The 27,777-nt window shown below is 41.3% G+C and overlaps 1 protein-coding gene and 1 long non-coding RNA gene across 6 annotated transcripts; both read right to left on the reverse strand.

Moving 5' to 3' along the window:
- Positions 1-536: 536 nt before the first annotated feature.
- Positions 537-27,159, reverse strand: LOC135506718 (SLAM family member 5-like). 5 transcript variants are annotated; one of them, XM_064926057.1, is made up of 6 exons: positions 26,953-27,159; positions 3,804-4,121; positions 3,437-3,718; positions 3,195-3,308; positions 2,767-2,837; positions 537-1,802 (listed from the first exon to the last, which is right to left on the reverse strand). In XM_064926057.1, the coding sequence occupies exons 1-6, from the start codon at positions 27,020-27,022 to the stop codon at positions 1,653-1,655; spliced, it is 1,005 nt and encodes a 334-aa protein (XP_064782129.1). In that variant the 5' UTR covers positions 27,023-27,159; the 3' UTR covers positions 537-1,652. The 5 variants fall into 5 exon arrangements, with proteins under 5 accessions (XP_064782129.1, XP_064782132.1, XP_064782133.1 ...); XM_064926060.1 differs by having other exon boundaries at positions 3,191-3,308; XM_064926061.1 differs by lacking the exon at positions 26,953-27,159 and adding an exon at positions 25,413-25,666.
- Positions 15,445-17,412, reverse strand: LOC135506720 (uncharacterized). Its single transcript, XR_010450550.1, has 3 exons — positions 17,168-17,412; positions 16,505-16,575; positions 15,445-15,940 (listed from the first exon to the last, which is right to left on the reverse strand). It is a non-coding gene; the product is annotated as an uncharacterized LOC135506720 (long non-coding RNA).
- Positions 27,160-27,777: the final 618 nt, after the last annotated feature.

Here is a 27,777-nt window from a genome sequence, read left to right on the forward strand (position 1 = left end):
CTTCAGGCACTTGATAAAAGGACGCATATGGTATAAGCCTAAATATCATTATGTATCTCACCCACACATACCAACGTCCTGTTAATTTAGAATAAACATACTTCTCAGCACAGCCATAGGGATTATAATAGAGAATAGATAACACAGACAGCGATTTATGAGGAGAAAAAAAGTTGCAATATTTGAGGGTGGTTTCTACAGCTGGCAACTAACAGTAAAACTGACATTTGACACAAAGCATTTGCTATGACATCAACTTGTAATTAATTACAATTGTAAAACTGCAGTTACAGTATTTTGTAATAATGGTTATTTTGAATGCAGCAATTGCAGTATAACTGCAAAATCACCAGAGTTGGGACATAACCACTACACCAGGGGTTAGGCAACCATGATCCTGGAGTGACGCAGGCTATTCACATTTTTGATTTAACACCTGTCCTTCCAGGTCGGTTATCACGGCTGAGGCTAAGACCCAGATGCAGATTAGCATGCATGACTTGTTGCACCACCAAATAACTTTGAAAATGGCCGCATTATCTCTTCTCCTGGCTGAAGCCATTACTTTTATAGTTTGTTTATATAAGGAAAGGCACATTTACAACTTTGACATATTGAATTGAAAACAGTCATAATGCATAACCACGAGAAGTAGGGGTGCTAAGACTGCTGCAGAAACCATAGACACATTGAAATAAATCCCAAAATGATATTACTCCTTGGTGAACTAGGGCCTTGTTACTCCTGCATGAGTGGTCAAAAATAGTCCTCAACATGCTATACAGCACATCCGTCTCACTTTCAAAGAAATAAGTAGTACTGCTAGGTTTCACTGTCAAATGTAACAAACTACATGTTTTAAATATACTTTTTTTTGCAAATGAATTTACAGGTACCTTAATTGCACAAGTATTCAGACCCTTTGCTATGAGACTTGAAATTGAGCTCAGGTGCATCCTGTTTTCATTGATCATCCTTTAGATGTTGCTACAACTTGATTGGAGTCCACCTGTGGTAAATTCATATGATTGGACATGATTTGGAAAGGCACACACCTGTCTTTATATGGTCCCATAGTTGACATTGCATGTCAAAGCAAAAACAAAAAAGCAATTGTCCATAGAGCTCCAAGACAGGATTGTCGGGGCACAGATTTGGGGAAGGGTGCAGCATTGAAGGTCCCCAAGAACACAGTGGCCTCCATCATTCTTAAATGGAAAAAGTTTGGAACCACCAAGACTCTTCCTAGAGCTGGCCACCCCTCAATACAACCTAAATGTTGAAAGGAAAACATGTATCTATGGACTGTTTTGTTTCTAAAGCAGCCTAACAGCCATTGCTTCTAAGGAGTAGGTGGCTTTATCTCAAACGCCTGCTCTTTTTAAATGTATGTACACAGCTGCTATCCACTGGCAAGCTAAACAATGACCAGCTATAAAAACGATACAGGGGAGGCACCTACATTTTAAACAACAGAACAGACAGTACTGAAAGGAAGCTTTGGCACAGCAGTAGCATAGCAAACACACTAGTGAATTGTATTAAAATACGTGTTCCATTTGTTTTAACTTATACATTGGGATTTGGGACAAAAGGCATTTAAAAAGATGGATTATCATTTCGACCTCCCATTGACTTCCTGTTTTTCTCCTTCATGCTGTGTCAACATCCCCGCTGGCAGACATGCGATGTAACAGGAGTGTATCATAAACTGATGTCAGGTTAGGGTTGTCTCTACGCGACTCCAATTCTGGTATATCTGTTCTGTGTGACTCCAATTCCGGTATATCTGTTCGCTCCTCCTAGGCAGGGAGAGGGAAGTAGGGGAGGGAAGGACAGAGAGGGACAGGGAAAGAAGGGGCAGAGAGAGGAGAGATAAAAGGGGTGGGAAATCAACAAAAATAAAAAGAGGATTTTTATGCTTTATTATAAACTTTGTGCCAGAGGAAGGAAACAGGACAAGCCTGACAATCTCTTGTCTCCTCTCATTGTTCTGCAGAAGGGAACTCAACAGTCAACACAACACATCTAGAACCTTTCCTAGTGGGAGGAACCACAAAGCCTAACTTTAAAAGTCCACAGACTTTGCAAATACTGTAAAAGACACAGGTGATCAAAGGAATTACAAATCAAATCAAATGTTAATTGTCACATGTACTGAATACGACAGGTGTTGTAGACCTTACAGTGAAATGCTTACTTACTGTACAAGCCCTTAACCAACAATGCAGTTAATACTTTTTTTTCTTAAAGTAAAAAATAGATTTAAAAAAAGAAAAAAAAGTTGCAAATAATTAAAGAGCAGCAGTAAAATAACAATAGTGGGGCTATATACAGGGGGTACCGGTACAGAGTCAATGTGCGTGGGCACCGGTAAGTCGAGGATTGAGGTAGTATGTGTATATATAGGTAGTTAAAGTCACTATGCATAGATAAACAGAGAGTAGTAGCAGCGTAAAAGGGGGGGGTGTTAATGCAAATAGTCTGGGTCACCATTTGATTAGCTGTTCAGAAGTCTCATGGCTTGGGGGTAGAAGCTGTTAAGAAGTCTTGGACCTAGAACTGGCACTCCAGTATGTGCTGTGTTGCTTCTCATTGTGAAACCAAACCATATCATAACGACATCAGGCCGGGTATCAAACTCAGGTGGTCTGTGCAACTCAAGACCACATTAACCCACTGACACAGAGCGAAAGCCTACAGTTGTAGACATGAGGGCTGATAAAGCTGCTGTATTGTCAATCAGCCTGTAGGTTTTTTACTAACCTGGTTATCTGTTCGTTTTCTAGGAATTATCGTTGCATACACAATGTCAACTTGCACTCTTTTGGATGAATCTATGAAGACAGATAAAGGAAAGTAAATATGGGCCTAAGGTGAGGTGCGACTAACTGGCAGAAGCATGCGACTAACTGACAGACATACAAACACCCACCCCCCTGGACAGGTTCTGTAAACACTCAGGACTTTTGTTACTATGAGTACTGATCTCTGTGGTTGCAGTCATTTTGGTGTCAGATAAGCCAAGCTATTAAAGTAATCATTGTCAGAGAGTGTGTGTGCCTTCTGCTTTTTCAACATTTAGAGAAGTTGTCTTGGATAATGACACTGTCTGACTAAGCAGAGGAAGTGTGGAAGATTACACTTTTACATGCATTTCACACCTTTTGCAAAAACACTAAACAAATACCTGCCTTGTGAGTGTTCATTTCCCCTCTTCCTTAGATAGATTGCAAGTCCAACCAGCCCAGAGGCAACCAAAACGCAGATTACAGCAAAAACCATACCCAGAGTCATCCAATCACTGTCTGAAATAAAACACAAGGAAATAATTTTCTTTATTTTCTTAAGTATGTTTTGAATGAGTTCAACTACACTTCAGTTTGACTTGGTAAATGCTATTTTCTGGATGGTTTTAATTCAAAATGTCTCTTACCAGCATCATTAGGATGACCATCTTCACTGCAACATTTTGGGACAAGAACTGTCTCATTGCTGACAGGGTTGGAAGCCACACAGCTGTGGGTGGAGTTGTAGTTCTTTCCCTCTACCTCCAAGTGGAGAGAGAGATCGGTGGTGAGGTCAGGACTGCTGGTCTGGTTAAGTATTTTCTCTCCCCTGTACAAGGTCAAGGTCACCTCTTTTTCATTGTCCACAGAACACACCACACTACAGGAGCTGCGGTCACACTCTGTCACCTGAGGTTTGGAAACAACATCTGGAAGAAAAAATACAAATAAATTGAAATTGGAACCTATACTAAATGTTTTTGTAATATACAACACACACGCACAAACACTTACTGTATACAGTGAGCTCAAATTTTGTTGTTTTTTTCTCTTCGTTTGTATTCTCTACAGTATAAACCCCAGCATCGTCTATCTGAAGGTCTGACAGAGTGAAGTATCTTGTAACATTGTTCAAGTGGAGGCGGTTTTCAAATCTCTTCTCAAGGGTGATTTTGCCTTCTTTACCAGGGTACATATTTGCAATACTGCCAAGTTCTCCATAAAGTAAATTGCTAGAATTGATCACCCTCTCTTGAAAAGAGAAAGACTGTCCCACGATGCCTTTCACCTGCTGAGTCTCAGACTGAACTGTTTGCTGGGAAGCACAGAGAACTGTGGAAAGAGAGACTCAAAATTAACACAATGAGTGCAATAAATCTCACAATACCTGGATGAGTGTTTAACATGTCAGTAACTGCATCCATATGATATTGTGATCTGATATTGTGATCTGCAATGTAGTCGACTGGAATTACACTAGTGACTTGAGTATCAAAGTCCTTCTTAGTTATTTACAGGCCTAATGTGATGGTTGGGGTCAGGAAATGATTGTTAGGATTCGTAGTTGAATATTTTGTCCGAAATTAAGTTCACGTGGAAATGCATTCTGAGTGAGGAAAGTTCTTCTTCCCCAATTGATTGTTTTTCCCCCCAAATAAAAGTCAAGGATATCACCGAAAAATCACATGACTTTACAGAGATATTTCATTACCACCGATATCCGTAAATAAATAGACGTGGAGGAGGCCGTAGGAGGGCAACAACCCAGCAGCAGGACCGCTACCTCCGCCTTTGTGCAAGGAGGAGCAGGAGGAGCACTGCCAGAGCCCTGCAAAATTACCTCCAGCAGGCCACAAATGTGCATGCGTCTGCTCAAATGGTCAAAAACAGACTCCATGAGGGTGGTATGAGGGCCCGACGTCCACAGGTGGGGGTTGTGCTTACATTTCAACACCGTGCAGGAGGTTTGGCATTTGCCAGAGAACACCAAGATTGGCAAATTCGCCACTGGCGCCCTGTGCTCTTCACAGATGAAAGCAGGTTCACACTGAGCACGTGACAGAGCCTGGAGACGCCGTGGAGAATGTTCGGCTGCCTGCAACATCCTCCAGCATGACCGGTTTGGCGGTGGGTCAGTCATGGTGTGGGGTGGCATTTCTTTGGGGGGCCGCACAGCCCTCCATGTGCTCGCCAGAGGTAGCCTGACTGCCATTAGGTACCGAGACGAGATCCTCAGACCCCTTGTGAGACCATATGCTGGTGCGGTTGGCCCTGGTTTCCTCCTAATGCAAGACAATTCTAGACCTCATGTGACTGGAGTGTGTCAGCAGTTCCTGCAAGAGGAAGGCATTGATGCTATGGACTGGCCCGCCCGTTCCCCAGACCTGAATCCAATTGAGCACATCTAGGACATCATGTCTCGCTCCATCCACCAACGCCACATTGCACCACAGACTGTCCAGGAGTTGGCGGATGCTTTAGTCCAGGTCTGGGAGGAGATCCCTCAGGAGACCATCCGCCACCTCATCAGGAGCATGCCCATGCATTGTAGGGAGGTCATACAGGCACGTGGAGGCCACACACACACTACTGAGCCTCATTTTGACTTGTTTTAAGGACATCCAAAGTTGTATCAGCCTGTAGTGTGGTTTTCCACTTTAATTTTGAGTGTCACTCCAAATCCAGACCTCCATGGGTTGATAAATTTGATTTCCATTGATCATTTTGGTGTGATTTTGTCAGCACATTCAATTATGTAAAGAAAAAAGTATTTAATAAGAATATATCATTCAGATCTAGGATGTGTTATTTTAGTGTTCCCTTTATTTTTTTGAGCAGTGTATTTCAGAACTTCAGATCATTTCAAAACATCAGTTCTGAGTTACTGAATTATTGTTCCAAGTTCCAAGAGCAGCTGGTAAAATGATGAGCTCCTAATATCTAGTATTAGATATCATATTTCAAATTATTTTGAGGAAGAGCACATTTGAGAAAAACAAGTGAGTGAAAGATAAAGAAGGACTAAGAATACAACATCAGAAGACAACTTTTATCCAGATAACTCAACTGGATAGCTAACAAGCTAACAGTTGTTTACATTTTGTTATGGAGTTGCTAAGAGTTTCTAGCTACTGGCTACCTGCTGTTAGCTAAAAAACATAGCTAGCTAACAAATAACAAAAAGGACAATCAAAAGGACAAAGGACAAGACAAAGGACAGGGAAACTAGTACCTAAACTTACACAAGCAAGAGAGAACTATTCAGACAGAAAACAATCGAGGTAGGCTTTGCTTACATTCAAAAACATCTAGCTACATCTAGCCAAGTGCAAACCAGCTGTAACATATACTGTAACCAGCTGTAATAAACTAGGACGGAAGAAATCAAGGTGGATCTTCTCAAATTCTTGACATGCAGCCCTGAGCAAGGCAATCAAACATCTTAAAATGTGTGGAAACACGACCATGAGACAATTGTATGTGGACACAACCCCAAAATGTAATATTAAAGAATATAATAACAGAACAGTAATGATCCCAGGTCTTATAGGCAGAAACTCAAACATGATGTACCAGTGATGAGAACCATTCTGGTCCGACCAAACGGAAGCCACGCTTCAAGATTGTTTTGATTGTGCGGACTGGAATATGTTCCGGTTAACCTCAGAGAACAACATCGACCTATAACCTGACTCGGTGAGTGCGTTTATAAAGAAGTGCATTGGAGATGTCGTACCCACTGTGACTATTAAAACCTACCCTAACCAGAAACCGTGGATGGATTCACTCAAAACTAAAAGCGCGATCCACCGCATATAACCAAGGAAAGAGGTCTGGGAATATGACTTAATATAAACAGTGTAGTTATTCCCTCCGCAAGGCAATCAAACAAGAGAAATGCTGGTACAGGGAGAAGGTGGAGTCGCAAATCAACGGCTCAGACACGAGACGTATGTGGCAGGGTCTACGGGAAATCACAGACTGCAAAAAGAAAAACCAGCCACGTCACGGACACCGACTTCACGCTTCCAGACAAACTAAACACCTTCTTTGCAAGCTTTGAGGATAATACAGTGCCAATATCATGGCCCGCTAAACAAGGACTGCTCCCCCATCTCCTTCTCCGTGCCTGACGTAAGTAAAACTTTTAAATGTGTAAACCCTCGCAAGGCTGCTGGCCCAGACGGCATCCCTAGCCACGTCCTCAGAGCATGCACAGACCAGCTGGCTGGTGTGTTTATGAACATATTCAATCGCTCCCTATCCCAGTCTGTTGATCCAAAATGCTTCAAGATGGCTATCATTGTTCCTGTACCCAAGAAGGCAAAGGTAACTGAACTAAATGACTACTGCCCCGTAGCACTCACTTCTGTCATCATGAAGTGCTAAGAGAGACTAGTCAAGGACCATATCACCTCCACCCTACCTGACACCCTAGACCCACTCCAATTTGCTTACCACCCAAATAGGTCCACAGACGATGCAATCTCAACCACACTGCACACTGCCCTAACCCATCTGGACAAGAGGAATACCTATGTGAGAATGCTGTTCATCGACTACAGCTCGGCATTTAACACCATTTAACACCATTTAACACCCTCCAAGCTCGTCATCAAGCTCGAGACCCTGGGTCTCGACCCCGCCCTGTGCAACTGGGTACTGGACTTACTGACGGGCCGACCCCAGGTGGTGAGGGTAGGCAACAACATCTCCACCCTGCTGATCCTCAACACTGGTGCCCCACAAGGGTGCGTTCTGTGCCCTCTCCTGTACTCCCTGTTCACCCACGACTGCGTGGCCACGCACGCCTCCAACTCAATCATCAAGTTTGCGGACGACACAACAGTGGTAGGCTTGATTACCAACAACGACGAGACGGCCTACAGGGAGGAGGTGAGGGCCCTCGGATTGTGGTGTCAGGAAAATAACCTCACACTCAACGTCAACAAAACTAAGGAGATGATTGTGGACTTCAGGAAACAGCAGAGGGAACACCCCCCTATCCACATCGATGGAACAGTAGTGGAGAGGGTAGCAAGTTTTATGTTCCTCGGCATACACATCACAGACAAACTGAATTGGTCCACCCACACAGACAGCATCGTGAAGAAGGCGCAGCAGCGCCTCTTCAACCTCAGGAGGCTGAAGAAATTCGGCTTGTCACCAAAAGCACTCACAAACTACTACAGATGCACAATCGAGAGCATCCTGGCGGGCTGTATCACCGCCTGGTACGGCAACTGCTCCGCCCACAACCGTAAGGCTCTCCAGAGGGTAGTGAGGTCTGCACAATGCATCACCGGGGGCAAACTACCTGCCCTCCAGGACACCTACACCACCCAATGTTACAGGAAGGCCATAACGATCATCAAGGACAACAACCACCCGAGCCACTGCCTGTTCACCCCGCTATCATCCAGAAGGCGAGGTCAGTACAGGTGCATCAAAGCTGGAACCGAGAGACTGAAAAACAGCTTCTATCTCAAGGTCATCAGACTGTTTAACAGCCACCACTAACATTGAGTGGCTGCTGCCGACACACTGACTCAACTCCAGCCACTTTAATAATGGGAATTGATGGGAAATGATGTAAAATATAGCACGAGCCACTTTAAACAATGCTACCTAATATAATGTTTACATACCCTACATTATTCATCTCATATGTATACGTATATACTGTACTCTATCTACTGCATCTTTATGTAATACATGTATCACTAGCCACTTTATCTATGCCACTTTGTTTACATACTCATCTCATATGTATATACTGTACTCGATACCATCTACTGTATCTTGCCTATGCTGCTCTGTACCATCACTCATTCATATATCTGTATGTACATATTCTTTATCCCCTTACACTTGTGTGCATAAGACAGTAGTTTTGGAATTGTTAGTTAGATTACTTGTTGGTTATTACTGCATTGTCAGAACTAGAAGCACAAGCATTTCGCTACACTCGCATTAACATCTGCTAACCATGTGTATGTGACAAATACAATTTGATTGGATTGGATTTGATTTGACTCGGACAGGTTGAAAATGTCAGTGAAGACACTTGCCAGTTGGTCAGCGCATGCTCGCAGTACATGTCCTGGTAATCTGTCTGGCCCTGAGGCCTTGTGAATGTTAACCTGTTTAAAGGTCTTATTCACATCGGCTGCGGAGAGCATGATCACACAGTCTTCTGGAACAGCTGGTTCTCTCATGCATGTTTCAGTGCTATTTGCATCGAAGCGAGCATAGAAGTAGTTTAGCTCGTCTGGTAGGCTCGTGTCACTGGACAGCTCTCGGCTGTGCTTCCCTTTGTCGTCTGTAATAGTTTGCAAGCCCTGCCACATCCGATGAGCGTCAGAGCCGGTGTAGTACAATTCGATCTTAGTCATGTTTTGATGATTTGCCTGTTTGATGGTTTGTCGAAGGGCATAGCTGGATTTCTTATAAGCTTCCGGGTTAGAGTCCCGCTCCAGGTCCACAGACGACGCAATCGCCATCACACTGCACACTTCCCTATCCCATCTGGACAAAAGGAATACCTATGTAGGAATTCTGTTCATTGACTACAGCTCAGCTCAGAATTCGACACCATAGTACCCTCCAAGCTCATTATCAAGCTGGATGCCCTGGATCTCAGCCCCGCCCTGTGCAATTGGGTCCTTGGCTTTCTGACGGGCCACCACCAGGTGGTGAAGGTAGGAAACAACATCGCCACTTCGCTGACCCTCAACACTGGGGCCCTGCAAGGGCCCCACACTGCCCCCCCCCTCCCTCCCTCCCCCTGTACTCCCTGTTCACCCACGACTGCGTGGCCATGCACGTCTCCAACTCAATCATGAGGTTTGCAGATGGCATAACAGTAGTGGGCTTGATTACCATCAACTACGAGCCAGCCCTCAGGGAGGATGTGAAGGCACTCGGAGTGTTGTGCCAGGAAAACAACCTCTCACTCAACATCAACAAAACAAAGGAGATGATCGTGGACTTTAGGAAACAGCAGAGGGAACATCCCCCTATCCGCATTGAAGGGACAGCAGTGGAGAAGGTGTAAAGTTATAAGTACCTCAGCATACACATCACAGACAAACTGAAATGTTCTACTCACACAGACAGTGTGGTGAAGAAATCTGGCTTGTCACCAAAACCCTGACAAACTTTTAAAGATGCACAATCGAGAGCATCCTGTCAGTCTGTATCACAGCCTGGTACTGCACTGCCCTCAACTGCAAGGCTCTCCAGAGAGTGGTGCTGTCTGCACAACGCATCACCGGGGACAAACTACCTGCCCTCCATGACACCTACAGCACTCGATGTCACAGGAAGACCAAAAAGATCATCAAGAACATCAACCAACTGAGCCACGGCCTGTTCACCCCGTTACCATCCAGAAGGTGAGGTCAGTACAGGTGCATCAAAGATGGGACCGAGAGACTAAAAAACAGCTTCTATCTCAAGGCCATTAGACTAGACTGCTAAACAGCAATCACAAACTCAGAAAATCTTCTGCATACATTGAGACCCAGTTACTGGCCACTTTAATAAATGGATCACTAATCACTTTATACAATGCCACTCTAAATAATACCACTTTAATAATGCTTACATATCTTACATGACTCAAATCAAATGTTTATACTGCATTTTATACCATCTATTGCACCTTGCCTACGCAGCTCTGCCATTGCTCATCCATATACTTACAGTATATGTACATATTCTCATTCACCGCTTTAGATTTGTGTGTATTAGTTAGTGGTTGGGGAATTGTAAGATTACTTGTTAGATATTGCTGCACTATCGGAACTAGAAGCACAAGCACTTCGCTACACTCGCAATTAACATCTGCTAACTATGTGTATGTGTGGCAAATACAATTTGATTTGAATACTAGGTTAAGGATTAAGGGTTAAGGTTAGAGTTAACTAAAAGGGTTGATGTTAGGGTTAGGGGAAGGTTTAGCTAGCATGCTAGTGTTTGAAAACTAGCTAAAAAGTAGCAAGTAGTTGAAATGTTGCTAATTAGATAAGATGCTAAATTTGTCCGTGATGAGATTGAACTTTTGAACATTGAATTTGAGAATTATAAGAGTGCTGGGGGCCCATGCGCCTGTCATCGATGTGTATTTAATTTTTATATAAATAATTTTGACAGTAACCTTCCAAAAAGTAATTCATAAACCGTTTTAATTTCCATAGTACTGCTTCTGATGTGGCGGACTCACTAAACACAAATTCTCAGTTTGTAAAGATGTTGGAGCCTCTGGCAATCCATCAATAAAAAAAACAAAATGGTGCCGTCTTGTAAGCTTAAAATCAGGATAATTTAAAAAAATTGTACCTTTATTTCACGAGGCAAGTCAGTTTAAGACTAACCCACCTTAGCTCCCAGTTGTGCCATGGACACAATCTATCTTCAGAGTTCATTCTGTTAGGTGACCTAAACTGCGATGTGCTTAACACCCCGGCAGTCCTACAGTCTAAGCCAGATGCCCTCAATCTCACACAAATCATCAAGGAACCCACCAGGTACAACCGCAAATCCGTAAACACGGGCACGACACCCTCATAGATATTATCCTGACCAACTAGCCCTCCAAATACACCTCTGCTGCTTTCAACCAGGATCTCAGCGATCACTGCCTCATTGCCTGCATCCGCGATGGGTCCACGGTCAAACGACCACCCCTCATCACTGTCAAACGCTCCCTTAAACACTTCTGCGAGCAGGCCTTTCTAATCGACCTGGCCCGGGTATCCTGGAAGGATATTGACCTCATCCCGTCAGTCGAGGATATCTGGTCGTTCTTTAAAAGTAATTTCCTCACCATCTTAAATAAGAATGCGCCTTTCAAAAAATGTAGAACTAAGAACAGATATAGCCCTTGGTTCACTCCAGACCTGACTGCCCTTGAACAGCACAAAAACATCCTGTGGCGGACTGCAATAGCATCGAATAGTCCCCGCGATATGCAACTGTTCAGTGAAGTCAGGAACCAATACACGCACGCAGTCAGTCAGGAAAGCAAAGGCTAGCTTTTTCAAACAGAAATTTGAATCCTGTAGCTCTAACTCCAAAACGTTTTGGGACACTGTAAAGTCCATGGAGAACAAGAGCACCTCCTCCCAGCTGCCCACTGCACTGATAATCGAAAATTTCAATAATCATTTCTCTACGGCTGGCCATGCTTTCCTCCTGGCTACCCCGACCCTGGCCAACAGCCCGCCCCTCCCTGCAGCTACTTGCCTGAGCCTCCCCAGCACCTTCACCCAAATCCAGATAGCAGATTTTCTGAAAGAGCTGCAAAACCTGGACCCGTACAAATCAGCTGGGCTAGACAACCTGGACACTCTCTTTCTAAAATTATCCACCGCCGCTGTTGCAACCCCTATTACCAGTCTGTTCAACAGTACTGTGCAGCCGTCTTCATCGACCTGGCCAAGGCTTTCGACTCTGTCAATCACCGTGTTCTTATCGGCAGACAATAGCTTTGGTTTCTCAAATGACTGCTCGCCTGGTTCACCAACTACTTCGCAGAGTTCAGTGTGTCAAATCGGAGGGCCTGTTGTCCGGATCTCTGAAAGTCTCTATGGGGGTACCACAGGTTTCAATTCCCAGGCTGACTCTTTTCTCTGTATATATCAATGATGTCACGACATCATTCTGTATACATCTGACTCTTCTTTGGACACTGTGTTAACTAACCTCCATGCGAGCTTCAACGCCATACAATACTCCTTGCGTGGCCTCCAACTGCTCTTAAACGCTAGTAAAACCAAATGCCTGCTTTTCAACCGTTCTCTGCCCGCACACACCCGCCCGACTAGCATCACTACCCTGGACGGTTCTGACCTAGAATATGTGGACAACTACCTAGGTGTCTGGCTAGACTGTAAACTCTCCTTCCAGACTCATATTAAACATCTCCAATCCAAAACCAAATCTAGAGTCGGCTTTCTATTTCGCAACAGTCTCCTTCACTCACGCCGCCAAACTTACCCTAGGATAATCCAAGTTTTACTATCGATCCTCGACTTCGACGATGTCATCTACAAAATAGCTTCCAACACTTTATTCAGCAAACTGGATTCAGTCTATCACAGTGCCATCCGTTTTGTTACCAAAGCCCCTTATACCACCCACCACTGCGACCTGTCAGCTGGCCCTGGCAACATATTCGTCGCCAGGATCACTGGCTTCAGGTCATCTTAGTCTTTGCTAGGTAAAGCTCTGCTTTATCTCAGCTCACTGGTCACGATAACAACACCCACCCGTAGCACGTGCTCCAGCAGGTATATCTCACTGGTCATCCCCGAAACCAACACCTCCTTTGTATGCCTTTCCTTCCAGTTCTCTGCTGCTGGTGACTGGAACAAATTGCAAAAATCACTGAAGCTGGAGACTTACATTTCCCTCACTCAGCTATTTGAGCAGCTAACCAATCACTGCAGCTATACATAGTCCATCTGTAAATAGCCCACCCAATCTACCTACCTCATCCCCATATTGTTTTTTACTTTTCTGCACACCAGTATCTCTATTTGCACATCATCTGCTCATCTATCACTTGTGTTAATTTGTTAAATTGTGAATAACTTCGCTACTATGGCCTATTTATTGCCTACCTCACACCATTTGCACACACTGTATATAGACTTTCTTTTTTTCCTATTGTGTTATTGACTGTACGCTTGTTTATTCCATGTGTAACTGTGTTTGTGTCGCACTGCTTTCCTTTATCTTGGCCAGGTCACAGTTGTAAATGAGAACTTGTTCTCAACTAGCGTATCTGGTTAAATAAGGGTGAAATAAATAAAGAACAAATTATTTACAATGACGACCTACACCGGCCAAAACTGGACACTCTGGGCCAATTATACACCACCTTATGTGACTCCCAATCACGGTCAGTTGTGATACAGCCTGGAATCAAACTCTAGTGTCAGTGCCTTACACCGCTTCGCCACTCGGGAGCCCATATTTATTTTGATACTTGTATGTTTTAGCAATAACATTTACTTTTGATACGAAAGTATATTTAAAACCATATACTTTTGACTTATACTGTGTGACTTTCACTTTTGTAATTCTCTATTAAGTTCTCTTTACTTTCTTTACTTTTATTCAAATATGATATTGGGTACTTTTCCCACCACAGTGAGTATGCTCCACTCATTGTACTGTCACCATGTTCACCGATATCCCCTTATACTTTCAATGAGTTTAGTTTTTGCTTTTTCAGTCACATTCCCGAAGCCCAAGAAACAAACACTTAGCTTCCTAGCAGTAGGGATGACCAGGAATGTTCTCTTGACAAGTACGTGAATTGGAAAATGTTCCTGTCCTGCTAAGCATTCAATATGTAATGAGCACTTTTGGGTGTTAAGGAAAATGTAGAGTAAGTACATTTTTTTTTAAATTTAGGAATGTAGTGAAGTAAAAGTTACCAAAAAAAGTATAGTAAAGATACCCCAAAAACGACTAACTACCCCTCCCGGATCCGGGAGAACTGTCATCACCTACACTAGTTAGCATAACGCAACGGACAAAAAAAAATCTAGAAAATACTCATATTCATGAAATCACAAGTGAAATATATTGAGACACAGCGTAGCCTTTTGTTAATCACCTGTCATCTCAGATTTGAAAGTATGCTTTACAGCCAAAGCAAGACAAGCATTTCTGTAAGTTTGATAGCCTAGCACAGCATTATGTCCAGCTAGCAGCAGGAAGCTTGGTCACGAAAATCAGAAAAGCAATCAAATCGTTTACCTTTGATGAGCTTCGGATGTTTTCACTCACGAGACTTCCAGTTAGAAAGCAAATGTTCCTTTTGTTCCATAAAGATTTTTTTTTTTGTTGCCGAAATACCTCGTCCACGTTTTGAGAAATCCACCGGAAATTGCGGTCACGACAAAACCTCCAAATTAGATCCATAATATCGACAGAAACATGGCAAACGTTTTTATAATCCTCAAGGTGTTTTTCAAATATCTATTCAATAATATCAACCGGGACAATTGGCTTTTCAGTAGTGGCCGCCTTTGTCTATTATGCAAATCACAGAGCCACCACCTGACCACTGACGCAATGTTGTCGTTCACGCTCATTTTTCAAAATAAAATCCTGTAACTGTCTAGTGGCTGTAGACACATTAGGGATGCCATAGAAAAAGGAATCTGGGTTATATCCCTTTCAATGGGCAATATGGATGCATAGGAACACAGGGGTTTCAAAATGAAAAGTCATTTCCTGATTGGATTTCTCAGGCTTTCGCCTGCAATATCAGTTCTGTTATACTCAGACAATATTTTCACAGTTTTGGAAACTTTAGAGTGTTCTCTATCCTAAGCGGTCAATTATATGCATCTTCTAGCATCTGGTCTTGAGAAAGAGCCAGTTTACTTTGGGAACGTTATTTTTCCAAAAATGAAAAATAGTGCCCCCTAGCCTTAAGTAGTACTTTAAAGTATTTGTACTTTAAGCTACTTACTCAGGTGTTCAAAAGCACATATCAGACCAAAAGCCTCATTCACTTGAAACTGTGGTGGGTCACTATAGTACAGACACATCACTGGGATATTGTAACCCAACACATTGAGTTACTTGATTTACCCCCAAAATGAAGTTATTTTGACCCAGCAGTGGGTTGCTTTTTACAGTTTTATTGTTATTCATTTGACCCAGCAGTGGGTTAATTCTTACCTTTTTGCACAGGTGTTAATTTACAAATACCTGTTACAACACATCATTCTTAAAATGACATATGGCCAATCACAACAAATTGTAGAAAATACAATATGTTTAAGATATACATTTTAGCTACAGAATGAAGTCATGCAAAATATAAAACAAGAACAAACTTTAGAAGCACAACCATACTTTTCAAAATCACAGCAGCCCTACCAATTAAAGCTGAGTAATGGGGCTGAAGAAAAGTAAACACTTTACACTACTCCCCCCCAACAAGTTCATTTTCAAGAGGAATTTGTAAATCAAAGTCTCCTGCTCCAGCACTTGCTCATTCATGATGAATTCCAGGGAGTAGAGGTGATTGTCCCCAGAGTCAGAACAAAGGGTTAGGTATCTTGTTCTTGGCAGAGATATTCAGTTGCTTGGTCGAGACATTCAGCCATATTGGTTCCAGCCTGGGAATTTTAGAATAGGATTATAAAACATAGAACAATAAATCAAGACACTCATCACACTCTTGCACAAGCCTGTGTGAAGGATGCTAATCTGCACTGAGTCACTTCAATTAAATTTGACACACATAAAAGTAATACTCAAGTAAAAGTCCAAAGAAGCTCATTTAAAATGTTCCCAGAGTAAAAGTAATTGAGTTAATGTTGACAATTAGCTAATGTTGCTACGGTTACACATCTTACAGATCTTCCATGCATTACATTATAAAAGAGGAAATGTACAGTTTGATCTAGGTTCATTTATTTTACGAGTTGCAACAAGGCACATCTGTAAAATATACTATTAACATTTGAAAAGAAATTAAACATTAAGACATTTTTATCAGTAAGGGAAAGGCTACTGAAATATCTTAATCAAGTATTGTTATTTTACATTTACTCAATTATAAGTAAAATTACTGAATGAACTCTGTAACAAGATAGTTATTTCCCACCTCTGGTTTACTGTATTACATATTAATTAGTCAATATTCCACATGTATACTTATGCTCAAATATGATTCAGACCTCAATGTTTGGGAGGGCAGTATTCTTTCCAACTCGTTACACTGGTGGTGGGATCGTGTCATCTTCAGTATCTGGGGGACAAAGACTAACACATTAAGTGGAGTCAAAATTGATAGCCTTAACATGTGAATTGAGACATGTACCTAGCTAGCTATTGGTACCTAAAGTAACAGTATGCATCCAGATTGAGACTACCTAGCCAGTTAACTCAAACAATTAGGCAAAAAAAAAAAGCATACAGTAACTTAACCACCATAAAAGCACTAGCTATAAACTTACCAACTAGCTCCAATCATGTTACATGAACTCAGAGACAGGGAATTAGGTCTAGCTTAGTAAAATCGAGCCAGCCAAACCGGATGGGACACCAACTGTTTGAGCTAACTACCTGACATGAAACAATGCAGTAGTGTTAAAGTTAGGCTTACAGAAGCATGCTTTCTACAGGCACGGATATAACTAGCCAGCCAAAACGACATTACATGTTTTGCTTCCTGGCACACAGCACAGAACAATTGATTGTTAAATAGTTCGCCAGCCAAGTTAGAACATGTTAGCTAAGTAACGTTAGTTAACAAGTTAAACTAATGTTTGAGCTAGCATGCATGGGGTTGCCAACATTATCTAATATTGTCAATTACTGAGATATAGCTTTTTACTCACAGTTTTTGGTCAGCCAAAGCGCCTTGCCCATTTAACCGTCAAAGTAATTCCACTACGAGCAGGCGGCACTGTCTGCTAGACTTGCTGCAACAATCCTCATTCAAGAGCTTGCTGGATAACTTTGATTTGGCAGGAGAATGAACCCAGCATTAACAACCCAACCTTTCTCTTTTTAAAGGTGTGACGACCCTCCCACTCTGTCTGCCGAATTCTTTCTCTTTGTTCTTGTTTTCCTAGTTAGGATGTCGGTGGGCGGAGCCAGGACGGTCGTCACTGAAATGGGACACAACTGGGCCCGGGTGTGTCCCGGGATAAATACACCTTTTCCCCATTCATTGAGGAGACTCAGCGTGCAGACATACTGCTGGATTTTGTGTTGTGGTGGTTTTTGGTGTGGTGTTGTGTTGTTGTGTTGTGTTGTGTCCTGTCCTGTCCTGTGTTTTTTGGTGTTGTGGCGTTTGCTTTGGCACCTTTCAACAACCCTCATTATTACATCTATGCGCGCAAGCACACACTTACACTACTGACTACATACACCATTGTTTATTGTATATAGGTTACTTCAGTTATTAAATATAATTCTGTTATTCCTTATCTCCACATTGTCTCCCTTTTTGTTACGTGCTTCAAGCTGGTTGGTTCGTAACAGAAAACAACGCAGCATTTTTTAGAGTGTAGGTAGTTCTTTATGAGTTTTAGTTTAGAAAACGATCTCTCCATAGAAGCAACAGTTATAGCTTGATTGTCATGGCAACAACAGGGAAATTGGGCAGAAGGTAGTTGTGCTTCAAATACAGCAATTCTGTGATATCTTTAATTGAGTCCCCCATTCTCCTTAATTGCTGTTCTGGAGACAGGTTGTCTGGATACTGGACAGCCAATGAGTTAGCAGATGCAAACAGATAATCTTTACCAGACAACAACAGTTCTTTTGTTCATCCACGTGAAGTGGAATTTGAGTTGTGGTTTCAATATCAACAGCCCTTTATCTATGGTGTATCTTGGCATGCATCATTCAAGACAAATAATGCATAATTTCACATAATGCACAATTTCTCAGGAAAGACTGTCTGGTATGGTAGTACTCAGTACAGAAAACAGTCAGTCTCGCAACCTGGACATACATGAAGTAGTGTAAACATTTGCACACAAAAATTGAGAACTTCATGACACCAAGGGAGTCTCAAATTGGATTGAATTAGATTTAATTTACCTTGAATATTGCAACCCATTTGTGTAAGGTATTATCCAGACAATAACCGCTGAGTTCAACAATAAATAGTGGGTGAATTTATCCTTAAATCGACTACTTTTTTCCCCTCATTTTCCTATTTAATGTTTAAAGTTGATACAAAGTTAGTAGCTAAACACGATATATAGCAATAGATAGTACGCTGCATAATGACACATTCCCTAGTAAGTTAGTGTTTTGAGGGTGGACTGACTGTATTCTATGGCATTAATAGACTGGTTTTACGCTCAACTTTCTATCCAAGCTGGGAGAGATCATGAGGATGGCTCATGTCATACAGGTTCAGGTAGCCTATACAGGACAGCAGTAGGGGTGCATGGGTAAAATCATGGGGAAGCCAAGCCAGGAAAAAAAACATATTACAACTTATGTGTTGTGATAATTGCATTGTTTGCTCTATAACCTGTTAGTTCATATGTCTTGACACCGTGATATGCGACCCGTTTCAAGAAGCTAGGCGTATTTCGCACGTCACTACTTCTTCGATGAGGTTCAATGGTGGTTGGCATCCAATAAATGTTGCATTACCACCACCAACTAGACTGGACAATAACTACCTTATACCTTGCTTGAAAATAAATCAACAAATACCATACCATCTAAACCTGCGCCCAGTAATACCCCACCACACTACTCCACTATTTAAACCTGTCTAATCCTACATTCTGAAAGGACGGGACACCACGACTCAACACACCCTGTAACTCTTCTGACTTCAAATCTCGTACACCCAAATATTTCTCTGCAGCTGCCACCACCACCTCTATTTTCTGTGACTTTTCCATCCCTGCGGGACAGATGCTAACCATTGCTATGAATGCTAAAAGCCAATCTTACTGTAGCATATATCATTCTTTGGCCTATCCCTCTGTGTTGATACAGATCTGCTACTCACAAGACTCCTCTCAGTATCCCGCCCCCTTGACCCATCTTTCTCAACTTTCTTTACTGCCTCAGCATACAACACCCTCTGCTCTACACTAACCCTGGTAACTTCAACTGCCTCTCTCACACCGGACACTTCTGATCCCCAGACTCATGGACACCCCTACAATTAAAACATTCCACATTTCCCCCAATGCTACACATTCCTTTATCTCATGCCCTTCTGCACACTTTCCACACCTAGGAACCTCCCTCCTACACACTGCTGCTACATGCCCATAGGTTTGACACCTGTAACAGTATAATGTATTTGGCACATAAGCTTGTGCGGGATAACTGAAATATCCTAACATCACTTTGTCGGGCAGAGACTCATCATCAAAATTCAAAAGAACAGACAATAACTCTTCTGTTTCACCACTCATGCCACCTTGTCTGCATCGCACCAAATGACGAGTATCACAAAACACCAGGAATATTTCCCTTTCAGTTGGTCCACTTTCACATTCAGTGCTACCCCATAATCACTCCTTTCAATGGCACCATTTTCTTGAGAGCAAAGCAAGTCACATCTCTTGTCCCAATTAATTTGGTGAGAAGCGCCTCTGCCCTCTGACCAGCAGAAACACAAACAATTATAAAAAGACCACTTCAGGTTACCTTCCTCAATTCCACAGCGCCCAACTCCGTTTGTACTCACCGTGAAACCACAAATGGATCAGCCAAAAGGTAGGGTTCCACCTTCTCCAAAAATGTCACTCCTACTGTCACAGACTCATGCTTATCCTGACTGTCAGTGCAAGTTTCGGGCTTCAAATATTGCACGTCACTACTTCACTGGAGAGGCATTTGAATGTTTCTTTTCTTTTTATTTTATCAAAACATGTTATTCCCCCAAAAATGCATTCTGGAACAAGTGAACTTTCATGTATGTGCCTTAATTTTTTTTAATTTCATTTGATTAGAATCCCCATTAGCTGTTGCGAAAGCAGTACTCTTCCTGGGGCCACATAAAACATGAAACATGACATAATACAGAACACTAATAGACAAGAACAGCTCAAGGACAAAACTACATTTTTTAAAAATGGCACATGTCGCCTACATATCAATAAATACACACAAACTATCTAGGTCAAATAGTTGAGAGGCGTTGTGCCGTGAGGTGTTTCTTTATCTGTTTTGTGAAACCAGGTTTGCTGTTCATTTGAGCATTATGAGATGGAAGTTCCATGCACTAATGGCTCTAGATAATACAAAACACTGTCATGAATTTGTTCTGGATTTGGGTACTGTGAAAAGACCCCTAGTGGCATGTCTGTCTCTCCTCAACTCTTAGCCAAGATAGACTTGCATGCATAGTATTTATATCAGCCCTCTGATTACAATGAAGAGCAAGACGTGCCGTTCTGTTCTGGGCCAGCTGCAGCTTAACTAGGTCTTTCCTTGCAGCACTCGACCACACGACTAGACAATGATCAAGATAAGACATAACTAGAGCCTGCATGACTTGCTTTTTTGAGTGTGGTGTCATCAAAGCAGAACTTTAAAGTAATACTTAAGTTGTTTTTTGGGTATCTGTACTTTACTCAACTATTTATATTTTTGACAACTTTTACTACTTCACCACGTTCCTAAAAAAAATATTATACTTTTCACTCCGTACATTTTCCCTGACAACCAAAAACACTTTACACTTTGAATGCTTAGCAGGACAGGAAATTGTCAAATTCATACACTTATTAAGATTAAACTTGGTCATCAAATCAAATTATATTGTTCACATACATACATGTATGTTTAGCAGATGTTATTGCGGGAGAGGCGAAATGCTTGTGCTTATAATTCTGATAGTGCAGAACTTTAACAAGTAATATCTAACAATTTCACAACAAATACCTAATATACACAAATCTAAGTAAAGGAATGGAAATATACGGATAAGCAATGTCAGAGCGACATAGGCCACAATACAGTAGATAGTATATAATAGTGTATATACATATGAGATGAGTAATGCAAGATATGTAAACATTAAAGTGACATTATTTAAGTGACTAGTGTTCCATTTATTAAAGTGGCCAATGATTTCAAGTCTGTCTATGTATGCAGCAGCCTATCTGTGCTAGTGATGGCTATTTAACAGTCTGATGGCCTTGAAATAGAAGCTGTTTTTCAGTCTTTTGGTCCCAGCTTGATGGAGCTGTACTGACCTTGCCTTCTGGATGATAGTGGGGTGAAGTAACGGGGTCAGAGGGGTCAGTGGCTCGGGTGGTTGTTGTCCTACTGCCTCTGGGCTGGTGGACTCACTAATGTTGGAGTGTGTCCCTGGCAACCCGTCCATTTTTAAAACAAGAAAATTGGGCTGTCTGCTTTGCTTAATATAAGGAATTTTAAATGATTGATGATTTGATACTTCAGTATATTTTCGCAATTACATTTACTTTTGATACTTAAGTATATTTAAAACCAAATACTCTAGTAGTTTTAGAGTATTTTTTTTACTGGCTGACAATCACTTTTACTTGAGTAACTTTCATTAAGGTATCTATACTTTTACTCAAGTATGCGAATTGGGTACTTTATCCACCACTGACCTCTCCCCATCTTTACAATCATTGAATCTATATGTATTGTCCATGACAGTTTACAATCTAAGGTAACACCAAGTAATTTAGTCTCCTCAACTTCAACAGCCACACCATTCATTACCAGATTCAGTTGAGGTCTAGAACTTATGGAATGAGTTGTACCAAATACAATGCTGTTAGTTTTAGAGAAGTTCGGGACTAGTTTATTACAGGCCACCCATTCCAAAACAGACCGGATGCTTTGGACACACATGCTTTGTTTAATTCCAATGGCAGGTAAACATAAAAAAATAGTAGAGAGCCTTTAGAGCTACCCTGTGGTACACCACACTTTAAATATTTGACGTTAGAAAATCTTCCATGAAAGAAAACCCCCTTGAGTTCTATTAGAAAGATAGCTCTGAATCCATGATATGGCAGATGTTGCTACTCCTCTCAAAGATCAGTGTGAAAAAGTTGTGATGGACTAACGTTACTTTCTGTACATGATTGACTTGACACAACAATGGGCCAAACAAGGTGTAGCTACGATGCCGTGAAGAGTTCACCCATGCATATGGTTAAGAGTCGAGACACATTTTCAGATGTTATACGTTTCTAATTTTCTCAGAAAGTCATTTTCATTGCAAGTTAACCTGTTGAAACTCTAGGGGCGCAATTTCATTTTTGGATGAAAAACGTTCCCGTTTTAAACAAGATATTTTGTCACAAAAAGATGCTCGACTATGCATATAATTGATAGCTTTCGAAAGAAAACACTCTGACGTGTCCAGAACTGCAAAGATATTTTCTGTGCGTGCCCTAGAACGTGAGCTTCAGGCAAAACCAAGATGAGACGGCATCCAGGAAATGAGCAGGATTTTTGAGGCTCTGTTTTCCATTGTCTCCTTATATGGCTGTGAATGCGAGAGGAGTAAGTCTGCCCTTTCTGTCGTTTCCCCAAGGTGTCTGCAGCATTGTGACGTATTTGTAGGCATATCATTGGAAGATTGACCATAAGAGACCACATTTACCAGGTGTCCGCCCGGTGTCCTGCGCCGAAATTGGTGCGCAAAAGTCAGCTGCAAGTATTTTTCCACAGAATTCAGAGAAGAATACAGGCTTCCACGAACGATATATCAATGAAGAGATATGTGAAAAAACACCTTGAGGATTGATTCCAAACAACGTTTGCCATGTTTCGGTCGATATTATGGAGTTAATTCGGAAAAAGTTTGACGTTGTAGGTGACTGAATTTTCGGTTCGTTTCGGTAGCCAAATGTGATGTACAAGAGAAAAGTGATGTTGTTAAGAAAAGGCTAAGCTTGAGAGCAGGCGCATTATTTTCATTTTATTTGCGATTTTCAGAAATCGTTAACGTTGCATTGTGCTAATGAGCCTGAGGCTTTAGTCACGATCCCGGATCCGGGATGGGGAGATTCAAGAGGTTAAGGTGTACTGTTAGCTAGCAAGCAAACATTAGCTTGCTGGCTCGCGAGCTAACATTACGTGGAGGATCTGTGTAGTAATACTATTAGTATCTCAGAAAGCCATTTTCATCGCTAGTTATAGCCATATGTTATCTAGCTGGCTAACATTGAACCAAGTTGGTTAGCTTTAGCTACCTGCAGATTCAAACTTCATGGATGGTGGCTAGCTATACCAAACCATTTTTACTGAAGCTATGGGTTGGTATTATGGTTCATTGTTTAGCTAACTTGCTATTTCATGAACATGTCAAGACAGTAGTGACCCATCTGGGGGGTGGTTATAGCATTGATTTTCCCATCAATTTAGACATGTGTATGGGTAAGCATCATCTAATAATTACAAAATATTTTTATCTGGACTTCTTAGGGATAGGGGGCAGTCATTTCACATTTGGATGAAAAGCTAGCCCAAAATAAACTGCCTGTTACTCAGGCCATGAAGCTGGGATATGCATATAATTGGGAGATTTGGAAAGAAAACACTCTGAAGTTTCTACAACTGTTACAATAATGTCTGTTAGTATAACAGAACTGATTTGGCAGGTGAAACCCCGAGGACAAAAAAAGAAATTGAGGTCACTGTGCTTTCCTTTAGGTTTCTATGGGAAGCTCTATTTAGTAGGAACCTGGTTGAAGTTCTTATGGCTTCCACTAGATGTCTTAGAAATTGATTGAGAAATTAGTCTTTAGAAATTGATTGATGTTTTTCTTTTGAGAAATGAAGAAGTACAGCTGTTCTTTATGACTGTCAAGCCAAGTGGACTCTTCTGTTTGGTGCGCTTGAACTGGAACGCGCTTCACATTGTTTTTATCCGGTATTGAACACAGTATATTCCGTCTTACATTTATTATTTAAGTTTTAGGATACCTAAGGTTGGATTAGGAACATTGTTGGAAATGTTTGGACCAAGTTTATAGGTAACTTATTAGATACTTTGTAGTATCTACATTTTGGAGTGCCAACAGAAGATCTTCAAAGGTAAGGCATTAATTATATTGCTATTTCTGACTTTTGTCACACACCTGCCTGGTTGAAATCTGATTTTCATGTGATCGTATGCGTGGCGCTGTCCTCAGATAATCGCATGGTCTGCTTTCGCCGTAAAGCCTTTTTGAAATCTGACACAGCGGCTGGATTAACAAGAAGTTAAGCTTTATTTTGATGTATAACACATTTGGCGCACTTCAATTTCACTGGATGTTGTCAAATCAATCCCATTAACGGGATTCGAGCGGGAAGGAATCACTAAGAAGTTAAGAAATAGACCACGGTGTATATGAAGTATATTTTTTTACGAGTTTTTCCTTATTGTAGGCTACTACTTTCACCAGTTTTAGTCTTGAAATCAGTGGTTGGGTGGGGCTAAGGCTTAAGAGTGTGTGAACGATGCTGAATAGGTGTAGACAAAGAAGAACTCTCCAGTAGGTGTACCAAAACATTCAATGGCCATTTTCTCAAAAGTGGGATTACAAGTTAATCAACTTTCAAAGCAGAATTACCTTCACATTGTTCCTCAACTGCAGTGTATGATACTTTTATCCAATGTAAAAAACACCATTTCAAATGTTGCTATCTCAGACCGAATCCAGGCCTATAGGCCTAAGGCTGAAACATTTAAGAAGACACAATGAAAGAATAAATTCAACCACAACTTTATTTAATTAAAACAACTTAGAGCTACATCTATCAGATGAAGTTCGCAAAACATATGGCATATAATAAACAGTTACATGACCTACAGCATGGTCAAGCAAGTTAATGTTTCCGACATTTTCAGACTACTAAACAACTATTGATTTAGAACCACAGAGTTTCCACAAGTTGCAAAGAACAGGCGCTGCCTCCACTATTTCATCACCATTTAAACTTCAGCATTCCAAAATCATCTAATCACCTATGCTTAGTCTAAAACAGTGACAACTAAAATATACAAAAAAAAACGATTTAGTCCAATCAACGTAAGCTAAATATAATGTGGTTGTCCATGGTACTGATTTCTGTGTGTGTGCTTGCTTGCATACAAGTAGAAAATACATGTTGACTCACCCTACTTGTAGAGAAACGCCAATGACATCCTCCTCTTTCATATTAGAAACGGTCATACAGTAGGTCATACAGTAGGCTACACACTTTTAGTTTATGTTGTTCTAGGCTGCCTGGCTAAAATCCTTGCTAGCAAGCCTAACTTCCTTTCATTGGCAATGATGTGCCAGGCCAGATAGTTAACGTTAGCCTATAGTAGGCCGATAGCATGTAAAAATTGTCTGTCCTCGGTTGCAACACTCACTTCTGAGTTCCAAACTTCCTCTGGAAGCAACGTCAGCACAAGAACTGTGGGTTTCCATGGCCGAGCAGCCACACACACAAGCCTAAAATCACATTGCGCAATGCGAAGCATCAGCTGGATTAAAATAAAGCTCACCGCCATTGGACTCCTGAGCATTGGAAATCACGCTTCACCATTTGGCAATCTGATGGATGAAACTGGGTTTGGCGGATGCCAAGAGAACGCTGCTCGAATTCATAAGGTATAAGTATTTAAGTTTTTTTAATTAAGTACTTTACACCACTGCTGACATCATATTTTTGGTCATGTAGAGTAGCTCTTATTTCTCTTGAACGTCTTCATTCTCAGTTTTAAGACATTCAAGCGAGACACTTACACCCTAAAAAAACAACTTTTTTGTCTCACGCTATGAACAGAGGAACATCACATTTGTGGTGGGCTGACTAGCGGACCAGACCATGAACTTCATCAAAAAGTACATCGCCTGTTCCAAAGACCTGCCTCGCACTCTTCCATCCATCTATGCGACAGACAGCCTCTGACCACATAATCACAGGAAACCACAAACATTTCCTGTTTAATGTCCCCCTCGAAAGTAGCTTAAATGCCACTGAGTTTTAATGTTCATTTTACCTAATGACTTTTAGACATTGATATCAATTAAAGAATATCATCATTTTGGGGATGAAGTCATGTCCATAAAGGTGCATGTTTTATTGTCTCATCCATAGTCATTAGTCTTTTCAAACATCAATGGGCAGGCACTGTGAGCCTAAACACATGACTTCTGTCATTTGGCAAAAATTGTAATAGAACACAAATTAGTTTCTAATGACAAGCTACAGTCTCAGTCTCAGAGAACTATAAAAAGTTGTCAGCCTGTTGTTTCAAAAATATTATTAATCTCTCATCTAAATTAGTCTATGAATCAATAAAGTATTGGCATACTCTGTAGTTGGTGTATAGATCACAAACTTTTATATCCTACAACTCTTTTTCCCCGTGAAAGAACCTATACCTGTCTGATTCTATCCCTTACTTTAAATATTTGTTTAATGCTCAGACAGGATACAGGAGCACGTCTCTCCAGAAAGGAAGGAATGTTATTTTGGAATGAGTCTTAGCGATAGGCTACACACAGTGTAAATATTGCACTGTATAAATGATTTAGCATTTTTGAATTTCACCAATGTTGCCAATTAAAACATTTACAAATAAAAACATTTGGCTACTTATCTATCATCTCCCACATACAATTTTAGTTAGTGCAGCAAATCAGTAAAAACAAAAGAAACATACCATTAATGACAAAATATAGCAGCATGAACGTCAGTCTGGCAAGCCTTCTCCATCTGAACAAATGGTTCATTCCTCTAAAGCTCCAGCTGTTCAGTGGTGCGCACTGTGAAGAACCTGAAAGATGTGATCTTGTCCTGGTACAGAGGAGAGAATAGACTCAACCAGACCAGCAGCCCTCTGTGGTGTATTCATTAAGACGATTCTGTTGCACAATGTTTCTTAAACAAGAGGAAACAGAAAGGGGAGGGACTTACCTTAATTTATCCAATAGAAACTGCTGTTTTAGTTGCAACTGTTTGGGCAAATGTTTACACCCCTCGTCTCATCACCAGTCTTTTTCTTCCTCTTGAGAGATAAGATTACAACTCCATCTACAGTGGTGTATTTGATTACCCTGTCAGTAATCACAACATCACAACACCCTGAGGAGATGGAGGCTTAGTAGAAGAAGCATGTGTGAGAATTTGGATAATCCATGACTGCCATCATGTCTGAGCTCATTACATTATAATACCCATCCCTCTAAAGATAAAGAGAGCAGTTAGTAGACTTGTTATGTAGTGATGAACCAGAGTGTAGGTTGTTAAACTCTTAAGGATCCGCCCCTTTTTTTCAATTTTCACCTAAAATGACATACCCAAATCCAACTGCCTGTATGTCAGGCCCTGAAGCAAGGATATGCATATTCTTGGTAACATTTGAAAGGAAACAGTTGGACATTTTTGGAAATGTGAAAGGAATGTAGGATAAAATAACACAATAGATCTGGTAAAAGATAATACAAAGAAAAAAAAACCTTTCTTTTGTATTTTTTTTGTACCATCA

This window comes from Oncorhynchus masou, chromosome 20, assembly GCF_036934945.1.
Source record: "Oncorhynchus masou masou isolate Uvic2021 chromosome 20, UVic_Omas_1.1, whole genome shotgun sequence".
NCBI classification, from domain to species: Eukaryota; Metazoa; Chordata; class Actinopteri; order Salmoniformes; family Salmonidae; genus Oncorhynchus; species Oncorhynchus masou.